Genomic DNA, 16,649 nt, shown 5'->3' with positions numbered 1-16,649 from the left:
CTTCCGCGGGCCCCGGCGCCGGAAGCGGAGATGCGTCAGAGGGGCGGGCGGCGGCGGCGGGTCGCGTTGGGGGTGCCTCCGGTGGACGGTCGCGACGCCGGGCGCGGAGGCCGCGCCTGCCAGGGTCGTCGGGGGCCCGCGGAGAGCTGGGGCCAGGGCGGCGGCGGCCTGGGACGCAGGCGGAACTCCGCGCCGGTGAGCGCCGTCCGCAGCCGCCTCCGCCCGCGAGACGGGCGGGGATCTGGGGGCGGGGACCTAGTGGCCATGGTATTAGAGGGCTGGGGTCTGCGGGGCTCTCGGGAACGGGGACCCGGGGGGCGACACCCAGAGGTCGGGAGTCTGCGGGCGGCCGGAGGGCGGGGGTCGTAGGCCTGCCCGGGGACCTGGAGTCGGGGAATCGAGGGCCGATTTCTGTGAGGAGCCGGGGGCGGGGGACCTGGGGTGACGAGGTAGCAGGGGCCGAGATCTGCGGGGATCTTGGGGCCGAGAACACCGGGGGCTGGGAGAGGAGCCAAAGGCGGCCGGGGAGACGGGGGTTCCCAGGAGGCCACTGGTACCGGGGGAGGGGTGCGGGGGGGGAGGGCAGGGCCGGTGCCAGAGAGGTAAGGAGGCAGGGCCGGGGCGGGGGTCCGAGGTTAATGGGGTTGGCAGGGATTACCGGGACAACAGGCAGCGGCCCGGGACAGGGAAGGCGGGAACTGGGGGGCGGGGGGGACAGTTGGAGGGGCTGGAGGTACTGGGCACCGCGTGCGGGCAGCTGGGGGTATCAGGGCAGCGAAGGGGCTGGGGGTCGCGCCTAGGATGCAGGAGAAGCCAGGCGACCAGGGAAGCTGGGAGTGTACTAGGGCTCCCGGCAGGCAGGCGGGGGAGGGGGGAGGGTGTCCCGGGGCTCTGGTTCGGGCCCTCCCTGCGGGCTTTGGGGTCCTGTGGAGCGGGGAATCACAGGTCTCGGCCTAGGCCAGAGCCCCTCTGCGGTGCCCCTGACCCTGCCACGTGGCTCTTCCTTCCAGCTGGGAAGGCCGCACCCCGGGGGTTCCTCCTGGATCTGGGGAGGGAGCTCTGAGGAGAGGTAGGAGAGCTTGCGGGTGGGCGGGCAGACCGGCTGAGGCCGCCACCTGTAGGGCTTGGGGTCCGTGGGTGAGGCCCAGCGCTGCTGCGGACTGGCTTTCTGGAAGCGGGCACTGGTCCCACCAGGAGAGAAGAGCTGGGGGAGGAGGGGCTTCCCCCCCTTCCCCGGTTTCTGAAAGGCCCTATCTTTATCTGGGCAGAGAGCGTACCTCTGCCCACAGTGGGGAAATGGAAGTCGATGGTCCTTGGCTGTTTTTTTTCAGCCTGAAACTTCCTTCCTGTCTCTTCCGTGTTTGCCGCCTCCTCCACAGACCCTCCCAGATGCCTGTCCTGGGCCGTCCCTGCCCTCCCCCGTGAGGTGTCTGCACCCTCTGGTGGAGGTGGCGGGTGGAGCCGGCCTGCCCCGTGTACTCTGAGGGCGGCGACCGACCCCTCCGAGCTGGGCTCTCACTGCCCTGGCCCGGGAGGGCGCCTCTGGGTACTGGGCGCAGATCAGCGCTGCTGGAGGAGTCGGGCTGCCAACTGTGTGCAAACGTTTCGTCGGCCCGTTTTCTCCCCGGCTTTAGTGTAATCTCATTAAAAGCAGCAGCGTCTCAGGGGCTGAGGGCCTTTCCCTGCGTAGAGGCCCGTGTGCCTGACGTTCAGAGAGCAGACTTGCCTCCCTGCTCTGGGCCCGCGGCACCGGCCAGCCTGGGACGGCTCGCCCCGGTGCCCGGCCCTGACCCCTTGCGCGCGCGTGTGTTTCAGGCCCGAGGTCCCGGCTATGGCTGCGGCTACCATCGTGCACGACACGTCCGAGGCGGTGGAGCTGTGCCCTCCCTACGGCCTGTACCTGAAGCCCATCACGAAGATGACCATCAGCGTGGCGCTGCCGCAGCTGAAGCAGCCGGGCAAGTCCATCTCCAACTGGGAGGTGATGGAGCGCCTGAAGGGCATGGTGCACCACCACCAGTTCTCCACGCTGCGCATCTCCAAGAGCACGATGGACTTCATCCGCTTCGAGGGCGAGGTGGAGAACAAGAGCCTGGTCAGCTCCTTCCTGGCCTGCCTGGACGGCAAGACCATCAAGCTCAGCGGCTTCTCCGACATCCTCAGGGTGCGCGCCGCCGAGTTCAAGATCGACTTCCCCACCCGCCACGACTGGGACTCCTTCTTCCGGGACGCCAAGGACATGAACGAGACGCTGCCGGGCGAGCGGCCTGACACCATCCACCTGGAGGGGCTGCCCTGCAAGTGGTTCGCCCTCAAGGAGTCGGGCTCCGAGAAGCCCAGCGAGGAGGTGCTGGTCCGGGTGTTTGAGCGCTTCGGGGAGATCCGCAACGTGGACATCCCCATGCTGGACCCCTACCGCGAGGAGATGACGGGCCGCAACTTCCACACCTTCAGCTTTGGGGGCCACCTGAACTTCGAGGCCTACGTGCAGTACCGCGAGTACGCGGGCTTCATCCAGGCCATGAGCGCTCTGCGCGGCATGAAGCTCATGTATAAGGGCGAGGACGGCAAGGCCGTGGCCTGCAACGTCAAGGTGAGGGCGGGGCCCCTGGGGCGCGGGCGGGGCCCCGTGGGCAAGGTCCCGGCGTCCTGCGGCGCGGCCAGCGCCCACGCTTCTCGCACAGAACCTGCGTCTTCGGGGAGGCGTCAGGGAGCCGAACGTCTGCCCGTGGCTCCGAGGGTGGAAGGAGCTCCAGCCGGGCCCCTAAACGTCCCTTGAAACGAGGCGACGGTTCTTGTACGGCCGTGCCCCGTGGCCCGTGCCGGGCGGCTCGGGCGCCTGGGCGGGGCGGGCGCGGCAGCCGGCCTCGGGGCCCTGTGGCAGGGGGGGAGAGAGGGGCGCGTGTCCTGCCGGCACCGGGGCAGCCGCGTCGGGCCTCCGGTGACCCAGCGCGGTAACACGGGTACCGAGGTGTCCCTGTGGTCCGTGGTCCCCTTCCCCTCTCAGGAGGAGTCCGGTCCTGAGCGCTGACTGCGAGGCTCAGGGCCCGCGGTCAGGCGGGGAGGGCGTCCCGGGAGCTCCTTCCCTGTGCCGAGTCCGGGGCGCCGGCCTGGCGCGGGCGGGGCTGTCACCGGAAGGGAGGCTCTCCGGTCGCCCGACCTGCCCCGCTCTGCCTCTGAAGGTTTCTTTCGATTCCACCAAACACCTGAGCGACGCCTCCATCAAGAAGCGGCAGCTCGAGCGGCAGAAACTTCAGGAGCTGGAGCAGCAGCGAGAGGCGCAGAAGCGCCGGGAGAAGGAGGCGGAGGAGAGGCAGAGGGCCGAGGAGAGGTGCGTGCCGGCGGGCCGGGCCTCGAGGGCGCCTGCCTGTCCGCGTGCCCGCGCGCGTCCGTGCTCCCCCACCCCTCCCCGCACATCGCCGCCCGCCTCCCGCGTGGCCCCTGCCCGGCTCCCTGGGCGGCCGTCCACTCCGAGCCTCCTTGAGTGCCATGCGCGGGTCCCGCTGACACAGGCGCGGAGTCTTGGCTCTTTTGCAGGTTTTTGCGTTCAGGCGGAAGCTGCTTTTAAGTGAAGTAGAGAACTGATGACGTTGGCGGGTTTTAACAAACAAGCCTCATTTTGGAGGTCTGTAAAGTAACTGAGGTTCACGCGTCTACAGGCAGGCTCGGGGCACGATCTTTCCCCCTGTTATCTTCTGCTTTGTGAGTTATAAAAGCAACCTGACCAACGATACTTCCTGGATTTTGGAAAAGAAGGAGAGATTCTTCTTGGTCCATCACGGCTGCTGTGTGCGCTTGGTGTTTCTTTCCAGCGTGTGTGGGGGGGGGGGAGGTGGGGGGGGTGTTACAGTCAAGGCGTCGTGTGTTTTGTAGAGTGTTGTTCAGTCTTAGGCGTGCGTGACCTGGGCAGTTCATTGCTCACCAGTCTGTTTGCCTGTTGGCTGAATTGACTTACCTCTTGCCTCGGCTGTCGGGTTCCTGTTTTGTTTTCCCTTCTTCACCGATAGCACTAACACAGATGCGGAGATGTCTTGGCGGGTAGCAGTTCCTTTGTCTGCACCGGAACCCAGTTCCAGGGTAGTGGGCCCACGTGGCTCCCGCGGGGAGGCGGGGATGGCTGGGCAGCGGACGAGGCCGTGGCCGAGGGTGTGGCCGTTGGTCGGGGCCCAGGAGCCCCGCCCGGACTGAGGCCGTCGGTGCAGAGAGAGAGAAGAGCGCGTGTGTCCAGGGAGTGTAGGCTGTGCTCCCTGCGCGGCTGCCCTCAGGAGGCGGCCCTTGGCGGGGGCGGTTTGGATCATGCACTGAACCGGGCCGCAGCGTCAGCACGGCCCGCTCAGGCAGAACCGGGAAACGCGAGTGGCGTGCGGACCACCCACCCGCCCTTGTCGCAAAGGGGCCTTGTCCTTCCTCTTCCAAGGGGGACTGTGACACAAGCCCCCGAGCTGCGGGGCGTAGAGCTTACCCCCCGGCCTTCCTGAAAGCAGCTCTGAGGTCTCCTTAGAGGCAGTTTGCTTGACCTTAATGGCAGGAGAAGCGGGTGGGGAAACGGACTGAGAGTGGCCTCTGAGGACAGAGAGCAGGACACGTCCTGGTGAGGACCCGGCTTCGCAGCCCCAGGGCGGCGCCTCGGCTGTGGCCGCGTTGGGGGGCAGGGCTGGCCTGGGACGAGCGGTGGGCCCGGCAGGCGCCCGGGGTGCGCTCTGGCGGGCAGGGCTGTGGGCCGGGCCCGGGAGCCGCGGCATCTGTGCCCCGTCGCGGGCGGGCGTCTCTGGGCCCTCTGGTGTTCGTGAGGGACAGAGTGCCGCCGGCCAGTAGCGGTCACGCTCCTGGTCGTGGGCCATGAGCCTCACGGTGGAGAGCGGTGCTCACTTGAGGCCTGTGAGGCCGCTAGGACCCGCAGCTCTTGACGGACACCTGCTGCGGCAGGCCTTCAGGTGTGTGTGGCCTCCGGGACACCGGCACCCTCGAGCTGCCCTGCTTCCCCGCGTTAGCCCGGCCTCGCTGCCCGGCCCGCCCCCCTCCTCCGTGTCCGGGTGAACTTGGGTCCTCCCGCCTCCTCGTCCGGGCCTGGCGCCCTGGGAGTGATGTCGGCTCTTCTGCAGACGGTCTGCCTCCTGGCCTCAGGGGTCTCTCTTCTGGTTCCGGTCCTGCGCAGAGCGGCCTCGCCTCTCCGCTGTGCCGGCCCCACCGGCAACTCAGCGAACTTTAAAGCTCGAGGGAGATGCGGGTGTGCCGGGTGGACACATCCGTTGGTCTTCAGACCTTCCCTGGGGGTCTGGAGCCACCCTGCTTCCGGTGGCATCCTCATTTCCGAAGGAGGAAAGGATGTTGTTAGGGTCTAGGCTAGTGGGTGTGGTGCGGGCGTATTTATGGAACAGTCGCTGTCTCCAGGGAGTGTGTACGCAGTGACCTCGCAGGGTTTCCCCAGGCAGTGCGTGCTCTCGGGACCCCTTGATCGGGGGACACCCCAGGGCGGACTGGGTCGGGCTTGCGTCCCCGGGCCTTTGTCGTTTCTGCCACTTCCTATGAAAGGCCATGCACTACAGTGTCTCGTGTTTGGTCTTGCCCTTAGCTCGCTGCTTCCGGAACTTTCCTGCGGCCGTGTACGTTGCCGGTTCCCTCCCGCTCAGGGCCCGCGGGTTCCCGGGGTGTGAAAGCCCAGGCCGGGTGTCTCCGCCTCCACTGGGACTGGGGCCGGTCCGGCACGCTGGCTCTGTGCTCGGGGTGCGTGCGGCCAGCGGAGGGGCCTGGTCTCCCCGCGCCCCGCGCCGCTGTCGCGGCGCTTTCCCCGTGCGTCTGCCGTCGCCCCTCCACCAGCCGGGTGCCTCTTGTTCAAAACTCAGCTGCCGACGCGTCCTCCCTGGCCATCCGCCCCTTTCTTCACGCTTCCGGGCTGGGATCGCACTCAGCCGGACTCTTCCTCGGATGACGCCGGAAGCCCTCAGCCCCTGAGCCCCGCGCTCCTCAGGGTCCCCGGACGCGGCCGAGCTTTCTCCGGGGATGAAGCGCCACGATGACGAGTCCCGCGGCCGCTGCCCCCGCCCCCCGCGGCCTCACGGAGCCCCGCGTGTCTCGCAGGAAGCAGAAGGCGCTGGAGGAGCAGGAGCGCGCGAGGAAGCGGGAGGAGAAGCTGCGCAGGCGCCAGCAGAGGCAAAGGGCCCGCGAGCTCCGCCGCAGCCAGAAGCAGCTGGAGAGGCTGCAGGCGGAGGGCCAGCGGGAGCTGCAGGAGCGGGTCCGGCTGGAGGAGCGCAAGCTGCTGCTGGCCCAGCGCAACCTGCAGTCCATCCGGCTCCTCGCCGCGCTGCTGGGCCGCGCCAAGGTACCGCCTGCGGCGCCTGCGGGACGCGGCACCCCGGCCCGGGGGTGGGCTCGGTGCGGGGGTCGCCGCTCCAGATCCGGGCCCTGCGCTGAGGGAGCCCGCGGAGCTGTGGGTCGGCCTCCCCGCGTCCAGGCCTCACAAGGGCCTGTCTGATGGGGGTGGGGTGGGGTGGGGTCGGGGTGGGATGGGGGCAGAGCCCGCCGAGGGTCTCCCGCCCAGCCCCGGGGCGGGGCTCACTGGGGCCGTGCTGCTCAGGCCCCGTCGTCGTCAGGTCAGCCGCCCTGGGCTGAGGTCAGCCGCCCTGGGCTGGGGCCAGCCGGGGCGGAGGCCGGAAGACGCGCGGTGCTCGCCGTGGCCCCGGGAAGCCAGGCGCCTGGAGCCGGGCCGTGCCCCCTCGGTCCGCAGCCGCAGGGCTGACAGGTCTCAGCTGCGCTGTGCGGACGGCCCTCCCGGTTCCCCCAGCTGCTCCTGCTGGAGGCCAGGCCGGTAACTGCCGCGAGCCGGGCCGGGGGCGTGGACGGAGCTGGCCGGGCGCACCGGGTGCGCAGGCGGGCCGCGGAGTCAGGCGCGGGGCGACCCTAACCTGTTGTCTGGTTACAGTTGTGATCAGTCCGCGGGAAGGAGCGTGGCGGGCGCGCTGAGACCTGTGGCAGCGTGTTCTTGTTTCATGGTGAATATTGAAGACCCTGAGCAGGCCCGGCCCCGCGCCTCCGCGCCGTAATCTCAGCTCCCCGCGGCCGGCGACCTTCGCACCGACGGCAGGCCCCGTCCGCCAGCCGGTGGCCCGGCCCGCACAGAAGGCCCGCCCCGGGGCTGCGGCGAGGAGCTTTGCCAGGGCTCTCCTCTGCCGGCTGGGCAGGACGCCCGCGCGTGGTCAGGTGGGCCGGGCCGGGCTCCGGCCGCCCACCCGGCCGTGCGTGTGCAGAGCCGCACTGCCTCGGAGCGTGCGTGCGGGCTCCGAGCGCAGCTCAGGCGCGGCCCCCTCTGTCTCGCAGGCCGCGAAGCTGCGGGAGCGCGAGCTGCAGGAGGAGACGCTGCGGCTGCAGCAGCAGGAGGAGCGCCGCCGGCTGCAGGAGGCGGAGCTGCGGCGAGTGGAGGCGGAGAAGGAGCGCGCGCTGGGCCTGCAGCGCCGGGAGCGCGAGCTGCGCGAGCGCCTGCTCAGCATCCTGCTCAGCAAGAAGGCCGACGGGCCCCGCCCCGCCGCGCGCCTGCGCGCCTCGCACGCGCACCTGCTGCAGCCGGTGCTGGACATTCTGCACACCGTGTCGGCCGGCTGCGCGGGCGCCGCTCCGCCCGCGCCCGGCGCCCCCCGCGAGGCCCCGCCCCGGCCGCCGCCCGCCGGCCCCGCGCACAGCGTGAACGGACGCGCCGCGGAGGAGGCCCCGAGCAAGGAGGGGCAGAATCCTCGCCGGCTCGCCCCCGACGACGGCCCCTCCGAGAAGAGGTGCCCCGGCGTCCTCGCCTGCATCCCCGACAACAACCAGCAGCCCAAGGCCGCGCCCGCCGCCTGCGACCCGAGCGCGCCCAGGAAGGATGCGCGCTCCGAGCAAGACAAGTGCAACCGTGAGCCCAGCGGGGGCCGCGGTCGGGCCAGCAGGGACCGGGGCAGCGACGACAGGCCTAAGCGGGAGCGCAGCCGGCCGCGGCGGGCGGGCAGCCAGGACGACGCGAGGCCACAGAAGGAGCGGCGGCCGCACAGGAAGCACTCGCACCAGGACGGTAGCCCCCGCCGGCGCAGCGCCAGCCCCGAGCGCGAGCGCGAGCGCGGCCGGTCGCGGAGGTCCCACAGCAGAGACCGGCACGGCCGGCGGGAGAGGAGCCGGGACCGGGACCGCAGGGGCAGCTCGGGCAGGAAGCGCAGCCGCCACCGACGCAGCGAGAGGTCGCGCTCGGGCTCCCCCAGCCGGCACCGCAGCACCTGGAACAGGTAATGCACGGAGGGCCCAGGCAGCCGTCCCGGAGGGCCAGGACCGGGCAGCGCACGTCCCGCTGCTGCTTGCGGCTCCCCCCGCCCCCCCGCCCCAGCGCACCCAGGGAGCCCCTGGCGAGGCAGGCAGCGCCTCCAGCCTCCTGTCCGTCGTGGCCGTGGGTCTAGTTCAGAGGCATCGTCCCCGGCCATGAGCTTTCGTTTCCCTCGAAACTGTTGATCCAATAGCTTTAACGTCAGTAGCTCTCTCAGAATCAGGACGAGCACGTAGGCCGCCAGCCGTGAGAACTGCAGACCGCCCCGCCCCGGGCACACAGGCTGGCAGCGCCGAATCCCTGCACCTGCTCGGAGACGCCTCTCGTACTCGCTTCACGGGAGCCGCCTGTCGCGTCACGGGGACGGACCGTCCGGTGTGGCGGCCACAGCCCCACGGGGCACGGAAAAGAGGAAGCCTCGCCCTGCGGGTGTTTTTTTGTTTTGGGGGTTTTTCCCTCTTTTGTAAGTTTGACGGATTGGGAGCAGAGTTTGGGTGGGATGCCAAAGGAAAATGGCCCTGGTGCATTTAAGTCACCGGCGGGGAAGCTGTACGTTCTGCACGCGGAAATTCAGACGTTCCATCTTTTTAGGTGTGGGCAGGTGCGGAAGTGGTACGGAGGGTCCCAGACACTCACTTTTCTACACATTCAAGCAGTTCAGCGTAAAAATACAAACAGGTTGATTAAAATTAGTTTTGGTTCCTAGTCAAGGTTAGCCTGTGTGGTTTTTTTAAGAAACCGTTTTGCTAAATTATTTTTACTTGGAACGTTTCAGATTTAATGCTGCAAACATGTTAAATTTTATAATCGTTGGCTTCTCTGAGTGAAGCTCAGAAATACTTAAAAATAGCTGTATCGTCCGCCTTAGGAGAGATGGTGTTTATTCCAGTTTGCATTTTTATGGTGAAATAAAATCCTTTTCCAATGAACTAATGTTTCTCATACTTCCGTGTTTTCTTGTTTTGAAGTTCTTTGGGCTACCTTACTGACCTCAGCGTAATTTGGCATATCTGAAATCGCTGATTTCTAAAGATTCCTTTCACATGCTGTGACTATCTTAAAACAGCTCCCTAGAGAACACTTGTCCTGAGACTCATTCGATTTGCTTACCAGGAACATAAAAGTTTAGCAAGTTCACAGAAGCAGTCTTTCTAAAGCTACAGTGCCATTAAAAAAAAAAAAGATTTAAAGACAGTGGCTCTCTTTTCACCTTGAACTGAGGGAGCAGGTAGGTGTCGGTGCCTCTGCCACGACCCTGAGCTGCAAGTGATCCCTCCGTCTGTCTGTGTTTAAGCCAAACCCAGATCTTCTCAGCACGTGGAGGGCAGTTACATGCCTTTTCCACCCTAGTCACATCATCGTCAAAACCTGAGGTCGGCACGACAGACTTGCACTTCCTTCTCTGCGCTGGCATCGGTCTGGTCTGTCACCAGCCGAGGTGTGGTGCAGGACGTGCCCAAATGCCCAGTGATTGGAGATGCCTCGCGGAGAGGCACACGGGCAGCTGTGTCAGGAGTCCTGCAGCCTGGCATTGAGTGGTTTTTGCCCCCTCAGCAGTTCTGAGAAGGTCGGGGGACTGGGTGTCCCTGTGGGTGCCCAGGATATGTTGACGGATGAGACAGGCCTCCTGAAACATGGAGATCTTGAAGGAGCAAGTACAGGAATGAGGAGCAGGCCACGTGGCGTTGCGTGTGTATGTAGGGGAGGTCTCTGAAGTCAAGGGAGATCTCCGTGAGGTCAGAGGAGGTTTCTCTGAAGTGAGGGAGAGTCAGATCAGGGGACATCTCTGAGGTCAAGCGAGGTGTTGCCGTGGACGAGAGTCAGGCATCTGAATTCTAAACCCGTTCCACCGATCATGCATATTCCACCTCCAAAACCACCGAGCTGTGTGCAGCAGGAGGCGGAGGCGTAATAAATGCTGCCCGGGCCGATCCTCCCTTACCGACTGCTCCTCCGCCGGCTGGATCTGTCAGTTCCCGAGAGAGGGGTGCCGTTGACATCTCCAACCGTAGCAGCAGATGCATCTTTTTCTCCTCAGAGGCCTGTCGGCTTCTCTGCCTTTTGTGTTTGACGCTGTGTTGCTAGTTGCGTACAAGTTAAGGATTGTCACGTCTCCTCGGAGAACTGGCTGCTTGGTCATTTGCAGTGTCCTTCTGTACCTTGATAATTTTCCTCGTCCTGAAGTCTGTTTGCTGGTGAATGGGGAGGAAAGGAATTTGATGGAAAGAGATGTCCGTTACGTGTATGTGTCTGTCTCCTAGATCGCTGGATCACACAGCATCCAAGGGTGTCAGGGAAAAAGAAGGTTTTGGCGTAAGCCATGATTGTTCTCTCTTTTCAAGCCAAGCTCTGCAGAGGAGAGGACAGTAGTTTTTTGTTGTGACACAGCTGATACTTTTAGAGGCAAAGGATGGGGATTCGGGAGCCCGGCTTAGAACCGTTTCACCCAACAACCCCTCTTACGTGAGGCCGACGGCAGGGATCGGCGTGGGGACCAGGGGAGGAGCGCCCGTACTGCCTGTGTGGGATCCTGGTCGTTTGGACTCATCTTGGGTTTAAGACACTTGTCGTCCTTATGACTTAGGGTGGGATCTCCCAGGTTACCAGTGCAACCGACCCTTATCCACGGGCTCCACACGCACGGATTCAGTGCACCGCAGATTGAATACTATGTTTACCGTCCGCGGTTGGTTGGATCCGTGTATGCGGAACCATGGGTACGGGAGGTGGACTCTGGGACTTCAGCATGGGCAGATTTTGGTACCGGCGGTGGGTCCTGGAACCGATCCCCGTAGATACCGAGGGACAGTTGTGCTTTCATTTATTTTCTAAAAGTTCTCTCGTTTTCTGTAGGAGTTGTTAGCGATAAAATACAGAGATTAGTTGAAACACGTCTGTTAACTGATTAGATTTTATCTTCACAAACCAGGATTTTTCTTAGTTCTGAGGTGGCTGGATCGTAAGCAAGGGCGCTGTGACTAAGGAACACGTTTATGGAGGAAACTGAAGGTTTGTGCACTACAAGCGTCCTGCCAACTCCTGGGGTGAATGAATGGGAGGTTTGCTCCTGCTTTTCTCTCTGTCTGTCTCAAGCGTTTTGTCCTGAGCCTCCTTCTAGCCGAGCGGGATCATGATCTCATTGTGGGTAAATAAAAACCACCCCCAATTTATCACAGTTTCACCCGGGGCAGATGTTCTCCAGACCTAAGGGCCTGGGGGTCACCAGGTGTTCTGGGATTTGGGACTTGACTGTGGCTCTTGTGTCCTCTGGGACCTAGCAACCTGCATCCGAGGAGAGACGGGAATGGCCGGAGGCGCAGAGCTCTCAGGGAGGGCTCCGGAGAAGGCTGAGATTAACGTGCTGTCGGGCACTGGGTGCACCCCCTTCACTGCCGTCTTCCCTCCTGCAAACCCTGAAGGTACCAGGCAACTACCGACACAAGGGGACCTTTGACCTCTCGCTTTATAGTTGCTTACTAATCTGGAGTTTTAAAGTACTGCCAAGGAGGAGGTCGTCATCTCCGTAACCGTTCCTCGCTTCTCCAGCTTCTCCAGGCTTCTCCGTGCTTTTCCTCACCACGCAGATCCCTGCTCAACGCGCACGGCGGAAACCCCACCGCCTCACCTGCGTCACCTCGGCTGCCGTCTTGCTAGACTCCCCAGTTCCTGTCTTTGCCCTGTAACCTCCCACCTGGGGTTTGATGCCAGCTCACGGGGACCTTGATGCACACACCGTTTGAAGGGGACCGGGTCCATCGCTAAGCCACCGGCTTCGCTCTGAACTTGTTCTTGTAACTCACCGGCCTGGGAAAGTGCCTCCAGCGTCCCCTTTCTCCTCCCTCTCCCGGCCCCCGTGGAGGCACCGTGCGTCCTCCCTCCTTCCACGGCTTCTAGGGTCCCAGTGTCCCCTGGAGAGGTGGGTCTGGGAGTGACACGGTGACAGCGGAACGGAAGAAGGGCCTCCTGGAGGTGTCTGCTGGGAGATGGTTCAAAAGGAAATGACGCCCTTCCGTCCGTGTTTCTCCTCCCACCAAGTGCACGAACGAGCTTCCCGCAGACACAAGGAAAGCTGGGAAGAAGTAGGTTCTGAGCCGTCGTGAGAGGAAGCCCTGCGCACCTCGTTTAGGGGACGCATTTCCGATCGCACGTCAGCTAATACTTAACATTTGTAAAGTTTCCATTGATACACCTGCTCGTAATGAGTCGGAGCATATAAAACACACAAAACCTTCTGTTAACAGTAAAAACACAAAAACCGTGAATTCTCATACGGTTTCAACTTATCTACTTTATGTTTTCCAGTTTTATTGAGATACAATCGACACACTGGTTTGAAATTTGTGTCTCTACTGCAGAACGATCACCACAAAAAGGCTAGTTAAGCCCCGTCACCCCGTGTGTAGACGTCTTTCTTCACAAGTGTGATGGGTTGACCAGGTACCTTTCTAAGCACCAAAAATAGAGCCCAGAATCCTGGCGGGAGCAAAGTGAGTGGAGAATGTGCATAGAACTAGAAAAGGAAACCATATGACATTATTATCTTAAGCACACTTATTTTGTGGGGTTTTAAGTGGATGGATATAGTTATTAAATCGCTAGGGTGTTTAGATTCTATCAGACACACTCTAAAGAATGCAGCAAATTTGAAAAATGTCTATTATATGCCAAGCATTGCTCCGTTTGCATTCGCATTTAGATGATATTTTTTTTAAAAAAAGCGTAGCGGGTACCTGAAAGACCCCTGCCCCAGGATGGCGGTCTGGTTTCAGACTTCAGGTGTCCTGGACTCACCTCGGGGTGAGAGGAAAAGGCAGGATTCCACCCGGCAGATGTGGGGCAGGGGGGGATGGAGCGCCTGTAACAGGTGTTTTCCAGGTGACGCCGATGCTCTGTCAGAGGAGGGGGTGCACTTCGTGGAGCGTCCCTTCCAACCCCTCGCACCTGCCCCACTGCCCATGCGCACATGGCGTGCCTGAGGCCCAGCCCCCTCCTCCGGGCGGGCCCCTCCCGGGTGCCTTACGCACCCCCCTCTCACATCAGGCCCCTCCCATCAGCCCGCGGACAGGCTGACTTCTCCACCCCTGAGCTGTGTACGTGTCTCCCCACACCCGCTTCAGCCAGAGTCCACCCATCTCTGCTCTAGTGCATAAAACCCCTACAGGAGGCTCTTCTCTCCTGCCCTGCAACTCAGGCGCTGCCCTCACCCTCCCACCACCCTCACCGCCCCGTCAGAACGCTCGCACCCAGGCGCTGTAGACGGAGCGTTTGCGTCCCCCCAGATTCAGACGTGTTGCGGGGGGGGCCCTTCCTCCCAAGGCGATGGTGTCAGGAGGTGAGGCCTCTGGGAGGTGATGAGGTCATGAGGGTGCAGCCCCCGTGGATGGGATTAGTGTCCTTAGAAAAGAGACCCCGGAGAGCTCCCTGGGCCAGCTCTTCCTCCGTGTGAGCACACGGCGAGAAGACGTCCATCTAGGAACCAGGAGGAGGGTCCTCACCAGATGCTAAATCTGCCCTCGCCGGGTCTCGGACGTCCAGCCTCCGGCACCGTGAGGAATATATGTGTGTTGTTTATACACCCCCAGTCTGAGGTATTACAGGAGCTGCAAGTAATGAATGCCAGGTGGTCTCCGAGTATGCAATAACTACTACTACTACTACTACTACTACTCATCGCTGATGGCAACAATAAAAGGGAAATAGACACTGACGAGGATGTGGATAAATTGAGTCCCTGTGCACTGTTGGTGGGAATGTAAATAGGGCAGCTGCTGTGGGAAGCAGTTTAGCAGTTTCCTAAAAAGTTAAACATATACGTACCGTGGGACCCAGTCATCCCACTGCTAAGTGTACACCCAGAGGAACTGAAAACAGTCATCTGAGAAAAGCTTGTACAGGGATATTCATAACAGAGGTATTTTCAATGGCGATAAACGTGGAAACAGCCCAAGTGTCCATGGATGGATACACAGCGTGGGGTCCGTGCACACGGTGCAATATGACTCAGCCGTGAAAAGGAGTGAAGCCCTGACGCAGGCTACCGCGTGGACGAACCTTGAACACACAATGCTCAGCGAGGGAAGCAGACCCAGAAGGACACACAGTGTGTGATTCCGTTGGTAGGAAACGTCCAGAACAGGCAAATCCACTGAGACACGAAAGGAGATGCATGGTTGTCGGGGGCTGGGGGAGGTGGAGGGGGAGTGGCTTTTAATGGGGACGGGGTCTCCTTGGCGGGATGAGAAAGTTTGACAGAGGTGGTGTTTGCACAGCACTGTGAAAGACCTAAATGCTTCTGAGCTGTTGGCTTGAAATGGTTAAAATGGTCAGTTTTGTGTTATGTGCATTTTACACGAATAAAAACCTAAGAATATGGTGTTTTGGCTTTTTCTTTGATTTCTCCTATCCCGGGTTCTTGGTCTAACTCTGTAACAGAACCAGACTCGGGTCCTGTGTGCAGTCAAGCCCACCTCCTTCACCCCTGTGGCGCAGGAAAGTGCAGCTTTATTGCAGGGCCCAGCAAGGAGAACAGGGCTGGTGCTCAAGAAACCCAAACTCCCCGACAGGCTTTGGCAGAGCTTTTCTGGGTTTTTTTTGTGTGTGTGTGGTACGCGGGCCTCTCACTGCTGTGACCTCTTCCATTGCGGAGCACAGGCTCCGGACGCGCAGGCTCAGCGGCCACGGCTCACGGGCCCAGCCGCTCCGCGGCACGTGGGATCCTCCCGGACCGGGGCACGAACCCGTGTTCCCTGCATCAGCAGGCAGACTCTCAACCACTGCGCCACCAGGGAAGCCCGGGCAGAGCACTTCTACAGGCAAAGCGTGGTAGGCGTGTCCCAGGACATGTGATCAGTTCCTGCACAATTCTCTGACTGACTGACGGTGAGGCACCAGGACAGGGTCACAGGGGTTAACGTCATTGGTCCTTAGGTGCCAGTAGGTCTGGGGGCTGTGTGGTCATGATCATCAAGTAGTTAATTTCTTCCACTTGGTGGTGGTTTTAGCATCTGCAAAACAACTCCGGAAGCGTGCGTCAGATACTGTTATCTAAGTACTTCAGAGAGGAGCTACAGCAGAGGGCCTGGGGGAGGGGTCTGTCCCAGGAAGGGCCCAGAGGGTCCTACTCGGTTACAAGTCCCTGGGCGCCTCGACCTTTGAAAAAGTTTAGAAGGCTGGTTTGGTTCAGGGACTGGAGGGTGTACAGCTCCCCAGACATCGGGCAGCCCCGCCCTCCTGGGCCTTGGGGAGGAGTAGAGGACGGCGTGGCCCCTGCCCACCCGCCGTGCTTCAGCCCCTCCAGGCTTAGGCCCACGCGGCTCACAGCCCGGGGCGTCTCTCCTGCTCATGCGTCGTCCTTACTCCAGCTCAGTATCTCCTCAGCCTTGGACCCCACCCGCTGCAAGGCGCAGAGTTAGGGGTGCAGCTCTGAAACAGGAACCCTGCCGTCGACCACCGATCCGTGACTCGCCGCTCCTGGTGAGAAATCTGTATGGGCTTCCTGGGGCGTCTGTGACAGATGGCCACACACTGGGAGAGTGAAAACCACAGGCATCCATCCTCCCCCAGCCCTGGGGACCAGACGGCCGAGGTCAAGGTGTCCCAGGGCCGCGCTCCCTCTAGAGGCCCCCGGGGAGGGTCCTTCCCTCCTCTTCCAGCTTCTGGGGGCTCCAGGCGTCCCTGGGCTCGTGGCCGCCTCTCTCCCGTCTCTGCCTCTGTCTTCCCAGGGCTTCTCCTCTGTGTCTGGGTCTCTCCTCTTCTGTCTCTTGGAAGGACCCTGTCACTGGATGTAGCGCCACCCTCCTCCAGGAGGACCTCGTCTCAGACCCTTCAGTGCAACACACCCGCAAAGACTGCATTTCCAAATAAGGTCTTTTCTGAGGTTCCAGGAATTTTAGGGGGACAGTCTTCAACCCAGTGCAACATCCCAATTTCAGAGATGTTAAGCGTTTGGGTGTTTTAAATGTACATTTTGGAATTGATACAACCATTTCTCACCTAATGACTAGATCATGTGGAACCCCTGATTTTCCATCTTCCTTGCACGTCAGCCCTGGGAGTGTTTAAAAAGCCGAAAGCCTGATCTCCTGATTCGGGGCTCCAAGCCAGCCCAGGAATGGCCCCTCCCCCAGGCGGCCCCCACATGCAATCAGGGTGGTGGATTTGGGCAGCTAAGGGGTCCTGTTCCTCCTCTGTTTCCTTAAGTCCTACTGTGGTTCCTGAGGTCAGAGCCTGTGGCCAGATGTGAGGGTAACTGTCTCAAGAACGAGGTGTCTTGATGCTCAAATCATCAGAGGCTCCAAGTCCGTGGATCCACCCCCCAAGCTTCCTTAGACCTTTTTACAAAAGTGCCCTCCATTCACGGGTTAACTCT

General features: G+C 62.1%; 1 protein-coding gene and 1 long non-coding RNA gene across 3 annotated transcripts in view; both read left to right on the top strand.

The window, feature by feature from the left end:
• LOC136793403 (uncharacterized) overlaps nucleotides 1-16,649 on the top strand; it is a 341,429-nt gene that overhangs the window by 70,566 nt on the left and 254,214 nt on the right. The window contains exon 6 of one of the 2 annotated variants that reach the window (XR_010838610.1): nucleotides 16,049-16,101. The exons of the other annotated variant lie outside the window; for it this stretch is intronic. This is a non-coding gene — a long non-coding RNA (uncharacterized lncRNA). Of the gene's footprint in view, nucleotides 1-16,048; nucleotides 16,102-16,649 lie in introns of those variants that run through there. 2 annotated transcript variants of the gene reach the window in all.
• On the top strand, nucleotides 23-9,210 carry AKAP17A (A-kinase anchoring protein 17A). The gene is made up of 5 exons (XM_059050673.2): nucleotides 23-195; nucleotides 1,816-2,593; nucleotides 3,183-3,331; nucleotides 6,079-6,319; nucleotides 7,315-9,210. The coding sequence occupies exons 2-5, from the start codon at nucleotides 1,832-1,834 to the stop codon at nucleotides 8,248-8,250; spliced, it is 2,088 nt and encodes a 695-aa protein (XP_058906656.1). The 5' UTR covers nucleotides 23-195; nucleotides 1,816-1,831; the 3' UTR covers nucleotides 8,251-9,210.

Source organism: Kogia breviceps, chromosome X (assembly GCF_026419965.1).
Source record: "Kogia breviceps isolate mKogBre1 chromosome X, mKogBre1 haplotype 1, whole genome shotgun sequence".
Classification (NCBI taxonomy): Eukaryota; Metazoa; Chordata; class Mammalia; order Artiodactyla; family Physeteridae; genus Kogia; species Kogia breviceps.
The sequence above is the reverse complement of the archived record's forward strand: the minus strand, read 5'-3'. Positions and strand labels throughout refer to the sequence as shown.